At 37.1% G+C, this 25,075-nt stretch overlaps 2 protein-coding genes across 2 annotated transcripts in view; both read right to left on the bottom strand.

Annotated features, from left to right (window-relative positions):
• The window catches only part of tn (tripartite motif containing protein thin), a 74,034-nt gene extending 51,623 nt beyond the window's left edge, over positions 1 to 22,411 (bottom strand). Inside the window, exon 1 of the mRNA XM_074099860.1 lies at positions 22,321 to 22,411. The gene's annotated coding sequence lies outside the window, so the exon portion shown is untranslated. The remainder of the gene's footprint in view (positions 1 to 22,320) is intronic.
• Positions 22,338 to 25,075, bottom strand: part of LOC141437143 (voltage-dependent anion-selective channel-like) — a 3,839-nt gene continuing 1,101 nt past the window's right edge. The window contains exon 3 of the mRNA XM_074100404.1: positions 22,338 to 22,415. Within this exon, the coding sequence (XP_073956505.1) occupies positions 22,338 to 22,415 (78 nt within the window). The remainder of the gene's footprint in view (positions 22,416 to 25,075) is intronic.

The following is a 25,075-nucleotide window of genomic DNA, read 5'->3' as shown; positions in this document are numbered from 1 at the left end:
ACCGCGTGCTATACCGCTACACCACCTGGACCTGGGTTCGATTCCCAGTGTTGGTCTTATTTTTCTGGTTTTTCTGTGCATCTATATTTCAGTTTGTATTTTCAATTTAAGAATATTTTTTTCACACCTCTCCTTCAGAAAAGTAACTTTTCCTCCCTGACGAGAGGGAGCAAAGTGCAACTTTTCTGTTCAAGGCTTTTCTAAGTGTTTTATTGAAAATGCCATTTTTTAAAGTTGATAATTGGAAAGCCACGCCATTTTCTATGCTGATTGTTCTTTAATAATATTTAGAATATATTTTTTTTCAAGTTTATTAATGCTCGGTGTGAAAAGTTGTATGAGCCACTCGGGAGCAAAATTATTTTCATCTTGGGCGCTAACACTTGAATCCCTCATTACGCTTAGAATTCTAATTTAGAATCCCTCGCTACGCTCAGGATTCTATTGTAGAATCCTTCGCTACATTCTGGATTCAATTTACGCCCTCGCCGTAAATACACCATTTTGCTCCCTTGTGACACAAATAACTATTTCTTATTAATGTTCGGATTTGTGTCGCAAATGTTAAACGATAGTTATACCACTATTTTGCCGTATAATGGTGCTATAAAGGTAACATTACTAAAATGTACGCTATTTTTTACAATAATATTAGAATTAATACGCCACTCGCTACAAACCTGGCAGTAATATTTCATGCTTATACTTTCATTTGCATAGAGAAAGGTTTTCAGGCTCGTTGTTTTGGAATTTGGACTGGAGGTAGACAAAGTTAGTTCAGCATAAATATTGAAGTAAGGTAAACACCGAATACCGGTGAAATTACTGGCACTTGATACCTCAAGAATTCCCCATCTTAGGCCTCTAGGTTGGCAACGCATCTGCAACACCAGGGGTGCAGGTATTGATTGGTTTATGGGCGGTGGTGATCTCTTACCATCAGGAGACCCACTTGCTCGTTGACCATTCAGTCGAATAAAAAAAAACAAGCATTTATTCGTTTCGGCATGACAGGTCAGGATGGAGATGTTACGACGACCTGGATGGAAAATTGGCCGTTTTGATATTGCAAAGATGTCGAAATGACTGATTGCTTTTATGACCTCACAGTGACTTTGTCCATATTCTAATATTTCTATCCAAAAATGTAATATTATTATGTACTTGTATAGTCAAAAATATGTATCTAGGTATTCGAACCACTCAAAATATGTTACCACGGCCGCAATAAGAGTAGGTCGGTATGTGGTAGATATTTTTATATGTTTAGATAAAGTCCATACCTATTTTAGCACTCAACTGTACATACTTAAAATAAAGCTAATACTGCTTATAAATGACTGTTATATGACTTTTTTTACCAAATTATATTATTCATAGCCAGCTTTACGCAGAAAACCGATTCAATAATGGAAAATAACTTTATATCGATACGACGATACTGATACAATTTACTGCTTTAAAATGACGGGGCGTCGACGCAATGGATCGTTTTATGAGCCGTTAAACAGCTTTATAAGTGCTATATAACTGTTATAGGACTCAGGTTATCAGCGAGATTGCTTATAAGGTGATAATGTGATATTGAATTTTGTTTCTTTCCTGTCGATCCCAATTATAATAATATCCTATACGACTTTATGCACTTCACATTAACGCTGTGTATACATATTTTTGCAACTTCGGCCGTGTCAATATATTTGCCCTTGACTGTACTATCCTATTGTACTACAAAGAGTGTTCTACGGCTATTTCTCATGGAGGGAATGTATCCTAATTACTTACTGTTGATACAATATTTTACTGAAAAAAGACTTCATTTCGATTTTGAAAACAATACAATATTTATATATTTGGACGTAATATTGCAAACATGAATGATCCAAACCTCAACAATTATTTTTTTTGTTTGTGAGACTAATTTCAGTAACATCGAATGCGAAATTGAAGAATAACATGGCGATGCTGTGGAACATTTTTGTTAAACTAAGTGCAATTAAAAAAAAAACACCGGGTTATTAACACAAGATTTTACTTGTTTAATTATTTTTGATTATTATTATTATTATTTTATTTTCATGTGGTAGAGCCTCTCTGGAACCACTTGCTGGCTGCAGTACGAATGGGCCGGCTCGACCGGGTTAGTACCACACTCCTACAGAATACCGGCGTGAAATAGTAGTTTTGCTACTGTTTCGTACGTTGAGGGGGAGATCTGGAGGCCCAACTACTACTACTACAATAAGTATATAGCATACCCATAGGCATAGTCGGCATATGCTGAGCTGAGTCTTTTGGCATCACACTACGCACAATATCTCTTCTCCTATTTATGTTTTACTGTGTTTTTGTTGTGATGTAGTGTGTTTTCTGTCATAAATGTTGTGAGTTTGAGTGTGAGTTTGTGTAAGTATTGGCTATCTGTGCACCAGCACGAGAATTGAGAAAATAGAGTGATGTGATGACACCATTTACTTTTAAGGTAATGGTAACGTTTTAACTGATTTGATTTTATTTTGACATTAGTGTTTTAGTTTTAGCTTAGCTTAAATCATTTTGTCATTTTGTGCTTTTAAAATATGGGTGTCACACCTGCACATAACACTTTATTATTATTACTAGCTTTTGCCCGCGGCGCGTGGAGATCGGATATCGCGCGCTGTTCCCTCGGAAACTGTGCATTTTTTCCGGATAAAAAGTAGCCTATATCTCTCGCTGGCCTACGAGTATAAACTATCTCTATGCCAAAAATCACGTCGATCGTGAAAGACGGACAAACATACAAACACACACACTTTCGCATTTATAATAATTAGTATGGATTATTCAGAAAATATCGTTTCTTCTTTAGCTCCAGAACAATAAAACGTCACGCTTCGTACTCAAATTAAGTACTAACTTACACCAATGTATTAAAATTACAAACAGCAAAATATGTGTTAAGACAAATAAATCCGTGTAACAATAAAGCTACAAATTAATACGCCCTAATTTAAAATTTCACGGCCATGAAAGCACGACTCTCCGTTGCTCTAAATAAAGTTGAATGTGGGAAATGTTATTTGAAATATAATTCGGTTTAATTAAGATGGAGGAGTTGCTCTCACATTCTATGGAAACAAACGAAATTCGGCGAAACTTTTCATAACAGCTTTGTGAATTTCAAGCACGAAATATTTTGGTACAGTCAGCATCAGAAAGTATACTACTAATGTAAAGAATTCGTGTGTGTGTAGGTATGTTTGTTATTCCTTCACATTAAAATTGCTGTACGGATTAGAATGAAATTCGATATGCGATAGTAAAATCTATAACATTATGCGAATTTTATCCAGATTTTTCAGGTTGCAGGTTTTGCAGGTGTTTCGGCGTGGAGAATAAGACAGCCGGTGAAATGACTGGCACTTGAGGTATCCCATCTTAGGCCTCTAGGTTGGCAACGCATCTGCAATACTCCTGGTGTTGCAGATGTTTATGGGCGGTGGTGATCTCTTACCATCAGGAGACCCACTTGCTCGTTTGCCATACAGTCGAATAAAAAAAAACATTTCTGGATATAAAAATGGTCAAAAATATTTTGCCCCTATGTAATACACCGCTGAAGCAGTCGAAAAATCAACATACAGCAAAAAGCTCTCTAAGATTGTTTTTTTGGAATCTTTTTGTATTTTTTATTTCAATTCCAAATTTTTACTTTTACGCTCATCCCGTAAAACCTAAATTGAAAATACAACCACCAGCAGTGGTGTAGCGGTATAGCACGCGGTACGGAATACCGAGGACCTGGGTTTGATTCCCAGTGCTGGTCTTATTTTTCTGGTTTTTCTGTGCATCTATATTTCAGTTTGTATTTTCAAAAAGCTCTCTACCATTCCTATTTTACAGATGTAGGTAGGTATACTTTTATCATTGTTATGGCACTCTAGATCATGTCTTAAATGCTGTTGAACTATGTGAATACTTGTTACCGATATAAATAAAGGGGGTCCATATTATCGGCTCTCATACTTATTGGAAGACCGAATGTAATGTTTGTCAGAACGATCGTTTGTCAAAACTATTTTTTCTCTGAATCCAATAATTGTTCAGAATTGTTATAAAACAAACCTAACCTAACCTATAGTTTTCTATAGGATGACCATTTAAAAATTTCAGAAAACTGTAAGGTGGGAAAAAAGTATGACAAACGATGATTCGGACAAAAATTACGGCATGCTAGCAAAGATTATGCGAACTTTGGCGCTCCCAAATAAAGGTGAGAAAAAAATGATTTTGTTACTGATATACACTAGATTCTTATCAATACTTTGTACAACTCAACCTTTAAAGTCAATTAATTGCTACCGTAAAGGTCAACCGTAAAAGTCTGCCCGGTCAACGGCTTCCGGGTCAAGGAAGGGGGGGGTACCGGACCCTTATCGGGTATCGATTGACAGTTGTGACTGTTCCTAATCTACAACGGGGAAGGTGTGAAAGGGTGCATGATTGTTGTGCTTTTCTTGGATTGTTAGAGCTTCGTGTGTTTGGGTCAAATATTGCAAGTGATTTGACCCACATAGGAAGCCGTGTCATCGATAGCTATAGAAGAGTATGAACTATTTTACAGCTTAAAAAGTATAACAGATGATACTGAGAAGTCTGACTTCTCTTCTTATTTGCCGATCAATTTCGTTATATATTTTGGTATTAGTATTTTTATATTTCCGCCTCCCTTCTATAAGATTGTAAATTTCATTTGTTTGATTGGTAAAAGAAAAATACATGTCCAGTATCTTATCATACTGCTCGTATCTTCTAATATTTCTAATCTAAATAACTTGGAAGCTTACCCAATGAGCAATATTTCAAAATACCAAAAGCAAATAATGCATATGGCAAACGGGTATATGGACCACCTGCCTACCTCTCATGCTGAACAGCCTCCCCAGGCATGTTGTAGATAAAGTATTAGAAAAACCCAAAAGTATTAAAAACTTAATTAAGAAGGAACTGAATATTGTAATAAGACAACATAAGTAAATAAACAAATAAATAAGTGATATAATATGATTTAAATTTTTCATAGTAAATTAAATTGGTAATATATTAAAAAGATGGAATGATAATACAGTTAGCTTACATTAAAATAAAGCAAATAAGAAGTAAACAAGGCCAGGCAATAACCATATGCCTACAATAATAATAACTATGCAATATAGATATATGTAGCATGTAGCATGGAAACATATGTGAATATAATGTTTTAATTATAGATGAGGGCTCGCCCGCCCTTTGCACTCCTTAGTTATAAAATCTTAAATAATAAAGATTATTAGCTAAGTAATTATAAAAATTTTGTAATGATATTCTGATTTATAATAAACAGTTTAAATTAAATTAATTAACTTACTTATATTTATTATAAACGCGAAAGTTTCCAGCATACAGGTAATAATATAACCTGGATTAATCTTAGGCTACTTTTCAACCCGAAATAATTTATGGTTCCTGTGGGACCATAAAAGTATTAAGCTAACTAAGCACATACTAATTCGGCGCGAGTGAAGCGACAAGCAAAAGCTAGTTTTCGAATAGAGCAACTCACGTACTAAATGTAATAATATTTTTTTCCTCAAAAACTACCCGATTCTGCAGGGCTACTACGAAACTCGAAACTCGAAGTTCGTATCGTACCGTCCCTCTCGCTCTCGTATTAAATAGTATAAGTGTCAGAGGGACCGCACGATACGAACGAGTTTCGAGTTTCATAGTAGCCCTGCTGTATAACGCGGAAAAAAATCAATTGCGCAAACCATTCCCAGTTTGATAGGGATGAGTCGGTACTTCGCGAAATGCGCGGGAGTTTTATTAGCTATAAACTTTTTGTAACAGGTTGACGTTTATGACAAGTGGCTCGCGTATTGGGGGCTTAGTGTTGGAGCGGAATGTATTGATTCCTGACCTACCGTAGAACGTTCTCACAGTATCTTAATAAATTCCCTTGTTAAGCATTGCGATGCCACCATGACTTTTTCTATTTTCAATCGATGAGGGCTATCGTTTTTTGTCTCACTAGATGGCGCACTGTTGCGTGAGGTTTTTAAGTATGGCTTTCAAAGTCTGTTATTACGGGCGCGAAAACAGTTTAGATTAAAATCATATTTAATACACCTTACAACCGTACCATAAAAATATCAAGCATGCCACAGTGTTGCATAGTCCCCGTTTTGTTCGGAAAAAAGGGAGGACAAAGGTTAAAAAAACCCGCGTAGCTCACCCAAAAACTATGAGATTTGACATTTCGGAAACCTCACGCTACACTAGCGCCTCTAGCGGCGAATTCATTCGCGATAGCCCTCATTATTGTATTGAATCAGTGACGTTTTCATATCCATTCATATGTAACTTTACTAGCTGTTGCCTGCAACTCTGTCTGCGGTGAATTCGTTTATCGCTATCCTGTAGGAACTATAATTAAGAGTATATACCAGGACAAAACTATCCTATGTCCTTCCCCGGGACTCACACTACCTGTACCTACACTGAATTTCATCTAAATAGATTAAGCGGTTTAGACGTGAAGACGTAATAAATAAACAACCAAACGAACTTATATACAAACTTTCGCATTTATAATTATTTATTTACTTAGACACGGCTGTAGGATGGGTACTAAAGCAAATTGAGAGAGCGCGATAAATATGAAAAAGGAAACAAAAACTTTCGAAAAATTATTTTCCGATAAAATTTGATGGAAAGCCATCTTGCACTACATCGATCGGTAACTCTGATTACAAGCTTTTATTTAGCTTTCTCTGTTTGTTGTGTTAGTTTTGGGTCAAATCTTGTAAGTTATTTTTGACCCACTTCCAGTGGTCGGTTTGACTTAAAATTTGGCATTTGACATAATCTAAATGCCATGACAATATAAATGCAGTCAATAAAAAGTACAATGAGCAAAAAAAGCTTGTTTTAATAATGAAAACTTTTGACAGAAACTTAATATGTTTCTAAGAGTACGTCATGTAAAGTAAGTACTCGTATTAGTCTAAATATTATTCAATTGGTAAAATGTTTAAGCATAAAAGTTAACAGGAACTATTTTAAGAGCAACATCCCGTGTGCCGAGATACAAGCCGTAATAACAATTAGTTTTTATGTGAAGCTTTTAGCCATTATAGAATGAGACGGGATGTAATGTTGCCGAAAACGAAAACCTCGTAGAGTATTTTTCTACCTTTAAAAGATAGGTAACTAGCACAGATATAGATTACAGTAGATAACGCAAACACCTCAATCTGTATGAAAACCAACCGTGTCACTTTTTTATATCTACTGTGACGTCTCAAGAGCGAATTAGCAATGTGAATTCCCCAATGTCCGCGCAAAATCGATTCAAATGCGCCGCCCGCCCGCGCCGTGGGGCTCGAGTCAGTCACCGATTCAAATGCGCCGCCCGTGCAGGATCCGCCATGTGCCGGTGCTAACGCGAGTCAGTCACTAGTCATGATTAGTCAGTTAGCGGTCAGTCTTTGTATGGGGCCAACCTCGACGTTTGGTCGGGGTTTGGACACGCGAAGTAGTTGCATTTGCGTAATCTAGTGTAATCTATATCTGTGGTAACTAGGTACTGTGAGAATATTTAACGATTTATAATTATGTGGTTTCTAAGGTACCTACCGGATCGTTATATTTTACATCTAAAAAGGTATTTATTCTTCGTAGTATTTCGTTAGGCAAAATTAAAGGAGCGTGAGTTTGGTATATCTCCATAACCCGATGGAAATCGAGTTATTTCAGTGCAACGCCACTAGTTCACACCCTATTAATTTAACATGCCGCTTACCAACTGCTAGTAATTACCAGCGTATCCCCAGAGGCCTCTAACTACAGTCGCTACGTTAGATCTAATTGTAATTTTAAAGGATTTTCATTCGTTCCCGCCGACGGTTGTTCCGCCGGCGGTAACATTCAGGTTGTCCGCTTAAAAGTAATGATGTGTAACGATCTAGCGTTACTTTGAGTATTTTTCTGTTCATTGCGAGTCTGATATACTCGCTGCAAAGTTGTTACTTAGTCACACAAGTAATGTATAGGGAAAATGTGGCGATGTCGCATGTAATCGAGGTTGGGTCGTAAGGGTTAGGTTTTCAGGTTTGAGCATGTGGAATGTTAATTTTGCATGCGACAATGTGACTGTTAGTATTATAGCTGCTGTTGAGTATTATGAGTATGAGCGTAGCGAGGGTTTCAATTGATTATGAGGGATTTTCTTAGTTGTTCTGCTTGGTATATTGTTGTTTGACTAGTAGCGAATCCTGGCACCAATTTAGTGCGGCCATTTTGGCTGGTTGGAACAGGCCTGCATGTGTATGTTTAGCCAGTGTTTCTATATCTGTATCTATTTTATCAGCTAGTAAACCATTCTTTTTCTTTTTCTTAAATACAGAAACTCGAAATTTCTCGACTCGAAAACATAAGTACAACTTCCAACGATCTTCCTTCGGATTTCATTCCCCAGGCATGACATCTGCCTAGAGACAGATCGCTTCTCTATCGTGGCCTTTCCTCACAGACTTTTCGACCGCCTAACTTCTAAGACTAACCTAATATTAAAGTCTAAACAGTTGCAAAAAGACTAAAGTTTCTGGTTATAACTGGGAACCAAGGAGTTCATTTTGCTAATGTTTCGCTGTCTGCCCATCCATCCGCCTATTCGATGTCTTTAACGGGGCTATTTTTAGTCATAATAGAAAGACACTTGTAACCGAAGATTAAGTATCTTGATGCCAATTTAGGATGTTTGATTCCAACCAAACTAGGAATTAAGCAGAAAAGACGAAGAAAAGGAAGAGGCAAAAAAGAGGTGAAGGAGGTAAGACACTGGATTTTTTTACAGAGCACTTATTATTGTAGATATTATTATAACTATAGCAAATGACCAGAAGCCAGTAAGCCGAGAAGTTATGACAAGGAAATGGCGATGGATTGGACACACGCTTCGAGGGTCGAATGATCACCTGCCCAAGCAGGGTCTCCGTTGGCAATCTACTGGCAGAAGACGGCCATGACGTCCTCGGACCACGTGGAGGCGATCAGTTGAGAAGGAGGCTGGCTCAATTGGTCTCGGCTGGGAAGAGTTGGAAGAAGCCGCGCAAGATCGAGCCAAATGGAAAACTCTTCTACGAGCCCTATGTCCCTAGTGAGGGATAACAGGATCACATCATCATCATCATCATAGCAAATAACACTCATATAATTAAGGTTTTCTTTTCAGCAACTACTACTCAATTATGATGGCAAATTTATAACGCGGAAACCTCTCCAAGCAATCAATATGGCTTTGACATCGTTCTATGTTAACCACGTTAAGTTCTTGACTGCATAAACTATCCAACAAAAAGTTGGAAAACCTCCGACTTTGTCACTTCAAAGTTCAATATCTCAAAAACGGCTAAACCGATTTTAATAAAACATATGTAACAACCATTGCTAGAAAACCTGCTTTCAAATAAAAAAACCGCATTCAAATTGGTCCACCCGTTTAATAGCTAAAGTGCCATAGACAGACAGACAGACACACATAGCGGTCAAACTTAAAACACCCCTCTTTTTGCGTCGGGGGTAAAAAAGCAGATAACTCAGTTCATCTTCCATCACGGTGTACCTACATTTTTCATCCCGAGCTCATCGCCAACATTTTTAATAAGGGAACACCTACGAACCATTATATGGAGTCAACTTTGAGCCGTTCGTCGCCATTTTGCAAATAGGATGGCCCGGCAAATGTAAATTCTTGCCGGCGTCTTCGGGAATGCGTCAGTTGGGAGCGTTATAAGGGAACTCTTGAGCACAGCCGGTTGCCATACAAATCCTTATCATCATCATCATTTAGCCGTAGGACGTCCACTGTTAAAGATAGGCTTCCCCCATAGACCTCCAGTTGCTTACACACAGCTGCTAATAGAAAGTTTGTGAGTCCTTTGTAATTTTCCTTTTTTTTTTTAGTCCTGGGTCTTTCAAATAACATTAACGCTACTTTTTAACCCTACATCTCAAAAGATCGAGATTTTCGCAAGGTAAATCACACAATTATGTAATATATAATTTAATTTGTAAATCTTAATAAAATTTCAAATCAAAGTCAAAGTCAGAATCACACAATTTCAGTACATATTTGGTATCGGTGTTCTTGCAATGTAAATGAAGATGACGATGATAATTTTTGAGAATCTCCATGAGATTCGTAATTCATACTTTCAATTCAACTGCTAGCATGTTCACGGCAACAATCCGGGCTTGTTACATTACAAATAGGTACAATACAACTAGTCCAACAAGAGCATAAAACGAGTCATTTTACCCGAGACGTTGATATAGCCACCCGAGCCGGTATAGCGAGGGTAGACAGACACGTCAAGGGTAAAATGGGTTTAATGATCGAGTTTCACACTCTGCTTTTCACTTCGACTGCGAGGAAATGAAATAGCAACATTGAAAACAATTGTTCAATTGCAAGGAACCTTTTATTTCTCGTGCATTTTTAAATAATTATAAATTTTTACTCATACTGATTTATATTGATTGATTTCTAGTTTTATATAAAATAAAAATTATTAAAAATCTATTTTGTTTGTGACACCTGATTGCCTTGGTCTTTTATTTACTTTTTGCACTAGAGCATAAGAAGTAATTTTATGTCGCCTAGATCCAGCATAAATATGAACTTTACGAGCATGACATTCAATTTCTCAACAATTGACCCTCGTCTCACCTGATGAAAGGTGCACATGAGAGAAGTAATAAAGGCATATTCAGTCAAGTTACTTACCTAATATTCCAGAATGTATCAGAATAAATTGAGAAACTTTATTTGTATAAACAGCTGGCTATCTACAAAGGGAGGGTCCACAATGATCTGCAGCGATTACGGCATCCTGTTGGGATTCGATATTTTTAAACTTAGATTGAAGAAGGACCCAGATTATGATGGTTTGAGATATGCCTTTTTAAAAATGAGATTTCTTTTGCTACACTTTTTAATCTTGGCGCCGCTGACGCGAGAAGTTGTCAGATTTAAAAGGCGTGTTCGTATTTTTGGATTCCGAACTTGTATTTCATCTTGTTGTCAAATGAAATACTCTCAGATTTTCACACAAAACGCATTTTTTTTACTAATAGATATTGTAAATTAACTGATACAATTACTTTGCTTACCCACGACCTAAGTGAGTGAAATCGCGGGTTAGCAAAATAATGGTTTGAATTCATTGACCTTCGCAAAGAAACGCCTAATTCGATAAATTCATCATCATCATCATTCAACCTATATACGTCCCACTGCTGGGCACAGGCCTCCTCTCAGAACAAGAGGGCTTGGGCTTTACTCCGCAGCGCAGCTTCGCACGACAACATTGAATTTTTGTAAAATAATTTGGGGGCATTTTCCAAAAAAATATGAAATACATTATGAACGTGAATCGAAAAACCTGCACTCCAAAATTTATAGTAACCAACACCCCAGCAAATCTTTAACAGGTTTATCTCAAGAAAATAGATGTTTTTGTAACTCAGAACCCAATATAATCAGCCTTAACATGCAAACGCATAATCTTACTTTTCACAGCTGACGCATTATTCTTGTAATGCTTGCTATCGCATTTCAAAAAAATATGAAATACATTATGAACGTGAATAAAACCTGCACTCCAAAATTTATAGTATCCAACACCCCAGCAATCTCTACAACAGCTTTTATCTCAAGAAAATAGATGTTTAAGTAATCTAGATATAATCAGCCATTAACATGCAAAGCATAATCTTAGTTTCTCAGCTGACGCCTATGTTCTTTTGTCTTCTAGAGCGCACTGTTCTGAGGTTTTAAAGTGTGGATTGCAAGCGTCCGTCTGGGCGTCCGCGCGTGAAAACAAACTGAGGCTATATATTTGCGTAACGTTTCTGACGCTCGCCATCGCAATATGACAATTTTGTATGAGAAATCTGTCTTGATTGCGATTGCGAGCGCCAGAAACCTTAGGCAATACGACTTCTAAGACAAAACTGTTCCAAAAACAGACATAATTTCTACAAAGTATGATTCTCGCTTTAGAAAATTCATCACATATTAAAATGTGCAGTAAAGGATGAGAATAAGAAACATTTATTTCGTAACTAACATCATGAATAAAATTTCAAACAATGAGGGATCCTTTTGTCTCACTAGATGGCGCACTGTTGCGTGAGGTTTTGTATGGCTTTCATTGGTATTAAGCGTGAAAACGAAGTTTAGATTATTATATTTAATACACCTTAACACCGTACCATAAAATATCATTGCAAGCGTCCGTCTGGGCGTCGCGCGTTAAAAAAGGAGGGTACAAAGGTTTCTGACGCAAAACGATCTCAAAAAAGACATTTTTGTATGCGAACGCATTTTTGCCATTAATTAATTCCAGATATTAGCAAAATATTCACAAAATTATTCTAATTATAAAATAAACCCGCGTAGCTCACAACATAATATTTGAGATTTGCAGTAAACGATAGACTAGCGCATCTATTTGAAGAATTCATATAAAATAGCCCTCATTATCTGTCTCTTATCTGGCTCAAAATAGTATTGAGTGCAAAAATATCATTCTTTTTTTTCAAATTGATTATGCCAGTAGGATTGCATTTAAAAGATGGATTGAAAATTGGATTATAAGTAATTTGTAGACTGTATATTGATCTTTGGAGTGTAAATTAGTAAAATAAAACAACTTTTTAATAATAATGCAAAATTAAACACGCAGCGCGGACAAGGACTATGACAGGACTCTCGATATTCTTTTGTTTTCTTTCCGCGCTGCTTGCTTTCCAATTTTATTAGTGGCCAAATGCTAGACAGCGTAGGTATGTATAACTCTTTATTAAAACGTTATACATGCGTCGTCTACATAATTTATAACAATAAAGGGTGATTTGGGAAACGTGAGCATGACCAATCCGTCCGGATTCAGTTAGTTAAAGGTAAATATCGGTCAAAAACAAAATGCATAAAAATTTTTACTCAGTGCAAGGTCACTGCTATAAAAAAATTGAGGGTTTTACTTAAATATAATTGTGAACAATCGTGTAGGGTTGGTTCTGCTCACTTCTCCTGAATCACCAAGTAATAGGTATTTCCGCGAAGAAAGAGTAACGTTGTAAAATTTCCAAATAGTATTTGACAACAGAATCGTTACGTAACGTTTAAAATGCTTTGTTTGCGAGCTCGCTCATTCATAGACTTAAAAGCAATTACAAAAATCCTGCCGAACACATTCACATACAAACTAAACATTGTTTGAACGCCACAGCTTAACAGACTTTAATGATATCCCAACTCCGCAAAGTCTTGAGGCCATAGGCCATCAAAATGCTTTCTATATTGGCTGTATAACAGTAACACTTCACGTTAATAAGATGGGTCGTTATATGTGTAGGGACGACCGTTAACTCACTCGTTAAGTTAAACCGTTGGGCGTAATTGTTTTCCCCCCTTAATTTAAAAAAAGGAATTTAAGTACGCCGGGGCTGTAATGAATTTGTTTTTAAATTAGTTGATTCTCCGGTATTGTTTTAGGTAGGATTTGGGATGTTGAGATGTTGGCTTCTCGGCTACTTATAATTTGAAAAATAGTGTAGCCAACACATTAAGAGAGCTGCTTCACGGATGTGCTCGATGACATTCTCTTTTGTCGTCTTATTGTTCAACCATGACAAATAGATGTCTACCAACGTGTCTATGTGCTATAGGTGGCGCTCATCGATTACTATAAATTAGCAACATTACGTGCTCGTTTGCCGTCCTATGTCAATATAAAGAAACACCCAATCTCATCATCATCACTATTCAGGAGTTCTGCTGATGTCAGTGGAAAATTGCCATTTTTCACTTTGTTCCATCAGACTTTTACGACGACTAAGACGTTCTACTTGATTTAGTTTATAACTTAAATCTTGGTTTTTCTCTTCTCTTTCTTTGAATTTCTCTTTCTTAGATAGGCGTCGCTGGATAGTTCCTCTTCTATAATCTTAATACTTTAAATAAGCTTCTCTTGCAATCAACTACCTGATTAGTTTTTTTTTTCATCCAACTAATCTTCTTAATTTTTCCCTAATGAGTTCTTGAGTGGAGACCGCATCTTGGCAAACACAGACTAGGACGCATTCCGGCCAGGTGGAGTGGAGTGACAATGGCGAAAGGCTGCTGGTAGAAGCTGGATGTGTCGAGCCGAAGACAGGGCACAATGGCGTTCTTTGGGGGAGGCCTATTTCCAGCAGTGGACTGCTATAGCACAAAACACAGATAGTTCAGAGATCAATCCCCATACAAGTGCGCTCAAGCAACGCACACATAGACACTGCTCACGGACACGATATCTCGGACCGGTTGGGACCAGTGCGAGCGCGAGTGCCATCCGCTTGAGACACGCGTCTGTGAACTTTTTTGTGCAATAATGGAGCAACAAAAAAAAGTTATTATAACTGTTCAGTGGACGGTTGTTAAATTGAATAATCGTGAATTTCGCCAATAACGAAATCGTCGCAAGATATTTTCTGTGACAAATTTATAATATACATTAAAATTAAAATATTTTAGTTATTAATTTATATTTCCATTCTTCCCGTTTCATTCTCAACAATAAATCAAACAACTAGATACGAGTGCCACTACCACGATAGTTTTTTGGTGCATAAGCCATAGTTGACAACCTTAGAGCGACCGCCGATCGTAGGTATGAAAAGTGAAGTACATACAGGAGATTGACTTCTGAACTATCTGTGTTTTGTGGCTATAGGCTGATGATGATAACCAGATCCTAAATTATTCTAATCTCTCTCTAATATCTTTTTATCATCCACTCCTGGGACATTAATGTTAGCTTCAGTTTAGTTAAAATTCAAATCCAAGGCATCGCTCATAACACAAACTCCAACAAAACCCATCAATCCTTGGGAGTGCTATTAAAAACAAGATGACAGCGTGGCGTCAATAATTAACAGCTGACGTGTTTGGGGGGAGACATTTTTTAACCAACTGCCCGAAGGAGGGCTATGTTTTTCTAGCGTATATATTTTTTCTTTGGTCCTCTCGGCAGCCTGTAAACGGCTGTATAGATTTCAGCATTATGAGGTAAGTGGGTATCTCTAGATTTGTCAAATGTCGGAGTGAAATAGGCGGGTCATCATTCGAAGATAAGATTATGAATGGGTTTCAGAGCTTGATGATATTTTAGATTCATTTTTAAACGTCCTGTCCTTCCAGTAGAACCGGGAAACTGTAACAGAATCTTCTATTATGTTCACAAAAATGCGCCCATGAAAATTATACGGAATAAGTACTCGAATGACCAAGGCCCTATGTCATAGTATGTATAATATTTGAAAATGGCGTCTGCGAATAAAATAAGGAAATAAGTTTGTGGTAAAAATATCATTTGTAATGCAAGCTTTTTTTGCTGACTGTACTTTTTGTCGACTATACTTGCATTGTCACCCAAACTACATTTGCCCAAATTTCAAGTCGATGCCATTAACCGTTGAAGAGTTCCGTCCTGCGGAGACGATCCTGGCCGGACTACTAGGATGTCACTACCAGATTAATAATCTGGTAATCTGAGATTATTGTACCTATTGTCACGCGATTTACATATGTATACAAAATTTCAGCTAAATCGATAACCTGAAAGTGAATCAAATTTAATTTGCAAGACTTGATGACAAAAAACGGAACAGGTGAAACTAAATAAAAGCTTGTAAAAAAAGTTGGAAACCTCCGACTTCGTCACTTAGAGGTTCAATATCTTAAAAAAAAGCTAAACCGATTTTGATGAAACATGTCTAAGAACCATCGCTGGAAAACCTGATTTCAAATAAAAAAACAGCATTCAAATCGGTCTACCCGTTTAAGAGCTACGGTACCACAGACAGACACACAGACACACAGCGGTCAAACTTATAACACCGCTCTAAAAAATGAGGATCGGGGGTGAGAAAATACAGATCTCTATTAAAAATAATCATTTAAAAAAAAACTTTATTATAGTAAGTATTTTAACGCAGTAACCTAAACAACAATATAGATATAGTTGGTCATGTTTAAAAGTGACAACACTAAAGTGTTCAGTTATTTATGGGCTTGACTGCTACAGCGGAACCCTTTATGTGCAAATCCGACTCAATTTTCCGATTTTTTAGCGAAGGGCTCAAAGTAAACACTTCGCTGAATCAAACCCCGTAAGGTCTATTAATCATTATTTTTTTAATCCGAAGTCCCTATAATGTATTCTGATTTCGATGGATCGTTTAATTTTTGATGGGGTTTGACGTCCTTTTGCGAGGGGGTGGGGGGGGCGAGTTTTATAAGAATATTCTGTGGAATATAATGCCACCACTTTTTACCTGCTCATTTGACAAACAATGTACCTATTTGTTTCAAGGCTAAAGTTAATTGAAAATCAATCTGTTTACAAAATTGGAAATAATTTTTTTAAGTTCTCAAACTCAAGGTGGTAGGACCTTGTGCAAGGTCCGCCCGGATTGCTACCACCATCTTGCTCGCTAATCCTGCCGTGAAGCAGCAGTGCGTGCACTGTTGTGTTTCGGCGTGGAGAGTAAGACAGCCGGTGAAATTACTGGCACGTGAGGTATTCCATCTTAAGCCTCTAGATTGGCAACGCGTCTGCAATACCCCTGGTGTTGTAGATGTTTATGGGCGGTGGTGATCTCTTACCATCAGGAGACCCACTTGTTCGTTTGCCATCCAGTCGAATAAAAAAAAAAGTACGTCTGGCCAGGACATGTCTGCCGGATGCATCCGGCTCATTGGGCCAAAATCACCACTAATTCGGTTCCATGCGACGGGTACCGGAGCAGTGGAAAGCCTACATTTTAGGCTCTACGCCACCTCTTTTTAGTCCCTAAACACAACAACAGAACAGATTAGATTTTAGTCCCTAAAAGTAGGTGGCGTAGAGCCTAAAATTTAGGCCTACCACTGCTCCGTTGCCCGTCGCATGGAACCCAATCAGTGGTGATTTTGGCCCAATGATCCGGATGCATCCGGCAGACATGTCCTGGTCCCTAAAAGGAGGTGGCGTTACAATTTGGAGCGATTCCAGCCGGACTGTAGACATTTTGCCGAACCCAGAGACGAGTGGAAGCCGAAAGGGAGGCCTTTGCCCAGCAGTGGGACACCGTGTAGCCGCGCACCGGGTATGCCCGCAAAGTCGCGTACCAACTGTTTTAGGTCAACAATACGAAACAGAACAGCGTCCCTGCCGGGCTACTACGAAACTCGAAACTCGAAGTTCCTGTCGTGCGGGCCCTCTGACACTTATACTATTTAATACGAAAGCGAGAGGAACGGTACGATACGAACTTCGAGTTTCGAGTTTCGTAGTAGCCCTGCTGATGCATCGTGTACGTGACAGCGGCAACGACCTCGTGCGTATGGTTTTGAAGTCTCCTGCTTGCGTTTTTTTGGAAAAACTGGGATTCAGTACATAATGAAGACCAGAGGCTCTGTATATAATATAATGTAAATCTAGAGTTAACTAATATAGAATAAGGTACTGTAAACTAACACTTATGGACATGGTCTGAATTAAATGTTTTGAATTTGAATATTTTATTTTAAATTTAATTGGGCAAGCAAAACCGCGAGTAAAAGCTACTTTATGTAAGGTACCTTATTATCTTATTTTTGCTTAACAAAGAAAACTTCATCTTGCTCTTGAGATAATGAAATTGGCCAAGTAAAGAATCAACCACACCGGTTCTCGAAATACACTGACACACCGTGAACGCAAAGACGTGCGTCATACGCCAGGTTTTAAATGCGTCCCATTTACACTACTGGTCGAAAAGTGACGCACTGTCACAAAGTTACTCTCACTAGATGCTCATCGCTTCTCAAACATTTCGTTATCCGCTAATAACTACGGTTGGCAAAAACTATAGAGTTTTTAGAAGCTTTTATTTAGTTTCACCTGTCCCATTGTCTGTCTGTAATCAAATCTTGCAAGTTGAATTTGACCCACTTCCAGTAGTTGGATTGACTTGAAATTTAGTTTACCAATGTAAATTGCGTGACAGTACAATAATCTGGTAGTGACATCCTGGTAGTCCAGCCAGGGTCGTCTCCAAAGGACGGAATTCTTCAACGGTTAATGGCATTGACTTGAAATTTGGTTTGCAAATGGAGTTTGGGTGACAATACAAGTAAAATCAACAAAAAGTACAGTCAGCAAAAATAGCCTGTATTAAAAATGAAATTCTTACCAAATACTTATTTTAATATAAAATAATGAAAAAAGATAGATGTATACATTAATTTTTAAAATCATTAAATGTTTTTTAGGACACTTGATTAAAAAAAGGAAAGCACTTGTAAAATTAATATTTGTTAAGTACCTATATCAGCGCGCTTCATTATTATGTGTCGATGCCCTTTTTTGTGCTTTATAATATGTATTTTACTGTATTACTTAACAAAATTACGATTGTCAAACAGTTACGAGGCTTATCAATCCGTATTAAGAGTTTCCCTGCAGGCCGCGCGGTCGCGTTATTTATTCCTTTGGAATATTGCTGTCTTTATCGCTCGTGACATAAGCGCTCGCAGCCATCCCCCCCCCATGCCTTCCGCAACGACGTCCGTAATTTATATCGAGATAGCTGTTGGCTTTTTAAGATTTGGGTGGTTGAATTTTGGGTTTCGTTGTCCTCATATTATACGAAAAGTATAGCACAGAAATCAATGATATTTTACAATCAAGATATTCATTATATTTTCTATGCCTGTGTTTTTTTTTATTTTTGTAAAACTGCTTTATTAGTCTGTAACTCTCGTGCAAAGTTGATATCTTTTTTTGTCGATTTTTGAGCTCCTGTAATTCTGATACTTACTACACATTTATATGAAAATCTGAAAAACCACAGGCATAGATAATTACGTCTAGTCCATACTTACAAAATTTCATCTATTTCTGTTGCCTACTTTTCAAATGAGACCAGGGCTACGTTTGTATGGAGAATGGAACGAAGAGACTTCTCTTAAAAGTGACACTTGACACGCGTTTACGCTGCATCAATGTTTTTTGAGCGTAGACGATACGCGTTAAAATCGTGACGCGTGTGTCAGCATATTTTAGCGCCGGTGTGGTTGATCCCTTATATCTCGGTTTTAAGAGCAATGCATATTTTTCAACTGGTTCCATGAAAACATGTTTTCGCTGCTTCCATTTCGTTTTCTCGCTAATGGTATAACGCTGATACCTAGTGTTGTTTGCCCGTCAATGCTAAAAGTATTCTTTCTTCTTATAATTCTTACCTACTTGCTAATCTACCCAAGTAGCTGTTTCTGACACATTAAGGTCTCTACCCATTAGAAAGAAAGAAAGAAAGAAAGAAAAGTTTATTTTGGCTCCAAAAGTACCACCTAAAACTAAGACTAGAACTAGCACTAAAACTATGTTACTAGGTGACACGGCAGGATACCAAAAAGGGTCTCCACTCAGCATGTGTTGCCGCACATTACGTGCAGTAACGCTGGTTTTCTGTGGAGCCCAAATTACACCATATTATACCATGACAGTAATAGCAATGTCTCATGCATAAATTATATTCTTTGTATTGAAAACAATGAGACTATGGCCACTAGCACGTTTCGTAACCAACCGTCGCCGTCGCGTGTCATATATGCGCGTGAGATTCCGGTCCTGCGACGTTCCTATTACCGTTATGGTATATGATTTATACGATATATCAATAGGATTTATAAAAAGTGTAAACAAACCGATTTTATAAAAAAGTCTTGCATAAACACCCACTGGATCGAATCAATAACACATTTATCTATAATTCGTGTCTTTTAAATAGACGTCTAATCACTTTTTTTACCAAAATTCACTTGATTTGAATATTTAATTTTCATTTGAAAAATCTTTGTCAAAATCTGACGTTATTTCTTGAATGAAACATGTATACAGTAGTAGCATAGACTAGCGTAGAGATGGTGGAAAATTTGATATTTCAAAAATCGATTAATGCGATTGAACAAGCGATTTTTATTTACTTACTTTAAAATTATAAAAAAAATGTTATTGTTTTTATAATTGAATAAACAGTCTTTGGAATGGAATCAAGTATTAGGTATAAATAAAAAAAAGACGACAATACTTTGATCTATTCAATAAATAAATTAATCGATTTAATGAACAGATTATTTATTTTTCAATAGTTTCTAGGTTTTCACATCACTAAATGTCTGTGGTCGGGTTAATGGCGTCTTCGTTTACACTTTTCATAAATTGGATTGAAATACAATATACCGTGTAGCAGGTAGAGGCCTTAAAAGAACAAAAATGTACGAAAAATACTTGCCGCATTGCCCCGCTGAGCTATAACGATATTTTGTCTGTATAAATTATTTTTCTACTAGCTTATGCCCGCGACTACGTCTGCGCGGATCTTGGTTATCGCGCGGTGGCGCCCTCTACCGGAATAAAAGGTATCCTATGTTGATCCTTGGGGTTCAAACTACCTATATACCAAATTTCATCAAAATCGATTCAGTGGTTTCGACGTGAAAGGGTAACAGACATACAGACAGACAGACAGACAGAGTTACTTTCGCATTTATAATATTATATATAGTAGGGATAATAGTGTATGCATTTATGAATATAAAGTTGACTTAAAGTAACGTCTTCATTCATAATATTTTCATTGTTTTCTCTAAAATTGGTATTTGTTATGTAAATATTTAAGTTTAAATTGTAAATTTACTTCAGCCAGAATACTAATAAATCAATCATAAAATGGTAAATAAATTTCAACACAAAATGGAAGTGGTATCGAAGTTTTTCTGAAGTTTCCTTTAGTCGTCGCGTAATTACTTCGCTAACTTCTAAAAAACGACCTTCAAACATTCGAAAAATAAACCGATAAAATAACGTTTTAATTTACAAAAAACATTTAAGAAACATAAATCGTGCTGGCCGTTAAGGGATTCGAAAAAAATAATGAAAATAAACAAAACAGAAGACATAGAAAAAAGGTCCTTTATACAGGAGAACTCTTCAGATTGTATTCAAGTGCGGTTTGAAAAAAGAAAGAAAATACTTTATAGCTTGCCAGGATTTATTGTTTGGGACAAAATGGCGTCAACTAAAATGGGTTAGTGTTTTAAACACATAAAATGTTGCCAGTTTTGTAGTAAATTTTTCACGACTGATATGGTTTTGATGACGGTAAACCGTTTTATTACTGTGGTAAAATGTAGGGTGAAGTTATATTACCTCGGTCAAGGTTATTTATTCGACAAATGGTATTGCAATTCGATAAACGTTTTCCATAATAATAAAAAATGAAATTAAACCGCATCTCGGAACTTCGGGCCGTGTAATATAACGATATGGTGTATAATGAAATAAGACCGACAGAAGCTAAAGCCTTAATGCGATAAAGTTTGATTAAAGCAAAACCAGAATATTTCAGCAGATAATTGGGTTAATTTGAATAATTTTTTACTTCGTAACTAATTAAATAAATTGGAAAGCCAGCATACACATGTTTGTTTGTTTTTATTTTTTTTAAATTCCTGTGTGTTTTTTTTTGCGTCAACCTGGACCTATTCAACCTAACCTATTCAATTCTTACCTGGCCTAATGGTTTACGCGCTCAAAACTTCAAATAGATCATCTCGGATTTGATCCACTACAGGACACAGACCTCTTTTCAGAATGAGAGGGCGTGGACCGTAGTTCCCGCGCGGGCCCAGTGCGGATTGGGAACTTCACACTCACCATTGAATTGCTTCGCAGGTTTGTGCAGGTTTCCTCACGATGTTTTCCTTCACCGTAAAGCTAGTGGTAAATTTCAAATGTAATTTCGCACGTGAATTTCGAAAAACTCAGAGGTGCGAGCCGGGGTTTGAACCCACGATCATCTGTTTGAGAGGCCATAGGTCAAACCACTCGGCCACCACGGCTTTTTACGGATAAATTATACCAGTTATAAAATTAAAACAATGCCAATGAGTAAGACATACATAATGCACATACATCCTTACCAATATTATCAAAAAAGTGGATATATTTGTTCATAGTTTATTCAAACTCACCTAGCCAACTGCTTAAATATTCCGCGTTAACTTCAAAATATCTTCTAATTTTAGAGTGAATTTTAAAATCACTTCATCGAAGAAAAAAACTTGTTTTCGTTTTTTAAATTTTCAGATCTTGTTGTTCCACACCAGTTTTAAGTCATTTTACGTGCACTATTTCTTGTTTTTTTTATTTTGTTACTTACTTAGGGTACTTGTTGCCCTACTGCGGGCCCGTCCTGTCCGGCGGGCCCGCGCCCCCCCCTCTAGGGACGCCTTCTAGGGGGTGTGTTCTCAGCACCTGAAATTGAAAAAGGAAAAATTGTAGTAACATATTTAAAAAATATTGCATTTTGGCATAGTGCTCACAAATTTTTAATTGAAAAAAAAGGAACACAAAGGTTGCCTTCTTAAGACAAAGACAAAAATTGTATCTCAAAAAAAAACTTAAGTTTTTTAAAACAACTGATGCATGGAAAATTTATTGATTGTTTCAGGCTTGTGATCATCACATTTAACCGTCAGTTAACACTCATCATTGCACCTAGCTGGTGAAAAAATATTTTTTTTTTAAATCACATAGCTTAAAATTATGTTAATTAGAAAACTTGTGTGTATGTGTTTTTTTTTCAATTACAAATGTACTATACAAGGTACCCAATTAATGTCCCATAAAGTCAAAGTCAAAGTCAAAATATGTTTATTCAATTTAGGCTGTAATATAACAAGCACTTATGAATGTAAAAAAAAATCTACCACCAGTTCGAAAAAACCTCTGCTGAGAAGAATCCGGCAAGAAACTCAACGAGGTTTATTTTTTTAACAGATTTACAATATTACTAAATGATCTATACATTACAAGTATAAAACAACTTACACTTTGTGTTTTTACTTAAATGCGCCAAAACAAAATATATTATGGTGAATTTAATGTAGGTATGGTTTCAAACATCCGATGGTTATCTACCTAAATACATGCGTGAACAAAAAGTTTTTAAAAAATCTCAAACGAGTAACGGTTTTTTGCAAATGACAGGTACACAGAGACAACGTGTGGATTTGTTATATTCGTAGACTCGCTACGACAGAGGAGCGTAGAAGGTCTACGAGATAAGGTTCTACGGCATAGCTGTGGCACCGAAGTTTATTAAAAAAAAATCTATTATTATTATTGTTATCTAGATAAATACTCAAAGATTGAAAACAATAGTGTTTATAAATACAACTGCTATATTATAAGAAGTGTTAAAATAAATTATGAGTATGGGCTTATGAAACGAACTAATTATGCGAGTTTTATGACCTGAAGACAGAAGACTTTTCGACTCTGTATTTCGCCCTGTCTGGTCGTCGTCCTGAATTCAAGCTGCAGTACCGAGGGTGGACATCTACCTGTCTCGGTTGGACAAGAAGACGACGCCTGAGAAGGTGTTCGAGCACGTCCGCGAGGCAGTAAAGACCCGGTTACAAGGAGCCCAGCTAAGCTGTCCATCATCCCGCTCGAGTCTCAAAGGTCAGCTCATTTAAACTCCAAGTGCCTGCCAAGCACCAGCAGATGTTCCTGCGCTCCGACTTCTGGCCGGAGAGTGTGGCGTTCCGTAGTTTTAGGGTAGCAACGAAGACGAAGTTCAAAAATATTTTATGTCTTTTTGTTTTGTATATAATTTGAATTTTACAGAGCATTGGTGTCTAACTGTAATGCTGTCATTTTTTTTGTTGGAATAAATAAATACACACATACATTACATACAAAACAATACATTTGTATCGCGAGTTCCAAATCTTAAACATATAAAATTAACAATAAGCACTTTAGAAGTTAGTTGAAGTGTGTGCGTGTGTGTGTATGTAAGGGAGACAGAGAGAGTATGCGCGCGCGTGTGTGTGTGTGTGCGTGTGCGTGCATGCGTGTGTGCGTGGGTGTATGTGTGTGTGTAGTTGCTATGATTTTCCCTCAGATCCAAAGCTACCTCGATACGTTTACAATTTCATCAAAGATCGAATATCCTGACTCGGTTAACTCCCCTTGCTCGTAGTAATCCAGGTGACAGGTGAGGCTTCCGTTCTCCTGGATTAATTTGTCAGGGGAATAAGTCCTGGGAGTTTTCCTTGAGGAAAAGTAAAAAGAAATAATGCGTGGAGGTTAGACTTGTACGATGCGGCTGTTGTTTCAGTGGAATAATACGTTGTTTTATAACAATTAAAAAATAAAAAACCCGACTTCCTTAAGAAATACTAAAAAGACGAAAACGAGTCTAGTGGGCTAGAAGAAGAAAAAAGTGTAGTAGCTAACTTAAAGTTCAACAGTCGGTCCCCTAAGTCTAAGAATTTTTGAGCTGGTCAAGATTTGAATGGCTCCCGACTGTTGAACTTTAAGTTAGCTATTAAACAGAATTCTAGCCCACTAGACTTGTATTCTTTTTTTAGTATTTTTTAAGGCAGTCGGGATTCTTTATTTTTTAAATTTATTATTTTATTTCACACTTTTTAATAGTTCTGTGGAAATGTTAGATTAAAACTATTATACCCATATATATTTAGAATGGCTAATTATTACCTTTCATTTGATACGCTACTCGATAGATTTAAAGGAATTGCCTCATACTCTACTTCTTACTTACTTACCTGTAAGAAAATTGCGCAAGTTGCATTACATCGCGAGGCCGGAAAGCAAACAAGTTTATGGTGGTCACTTCACTTGGTCACCCAAGCGGAGCAATGTAATACAACTTTAAGACAACAGCAAAAAACAGATAAACTTAAAAATCACCGCGAAAGCCAGACAGCCAACATACAGCGGAAACATGGCGGACAGACTGAATTTTCAATGTCCACGTTTGACACATTTGTCAATTTAGTGCTATCATTTGTCGCCAGAGGCGCTGCGTGTACGTGAATAGGTAACGTTTAAAGGTGTGCCCCCACTGTTCGTGACCGCGGCCACTGTAATGTGTCGAAACG

Source organism: Choristoneura fumiferana, chromosome 17 (genome assembly GCF_025370935.1).
Source record: "Choristoneura fumiferana chromosome 17, NRCan_CFum_1, whole genome shotgun sequence".
Lineage (NCBI taxonomy): Eukaryota > Metazoa > Arthropoda > Insecta > Lepidoptera > Tortricidae > Choristoneura > Choristoneura fumiferana.
Note: the sequence above shows the minus strand (reverse complement) of the source record. Positions and strands in the feature narration are given on the sequence as shown.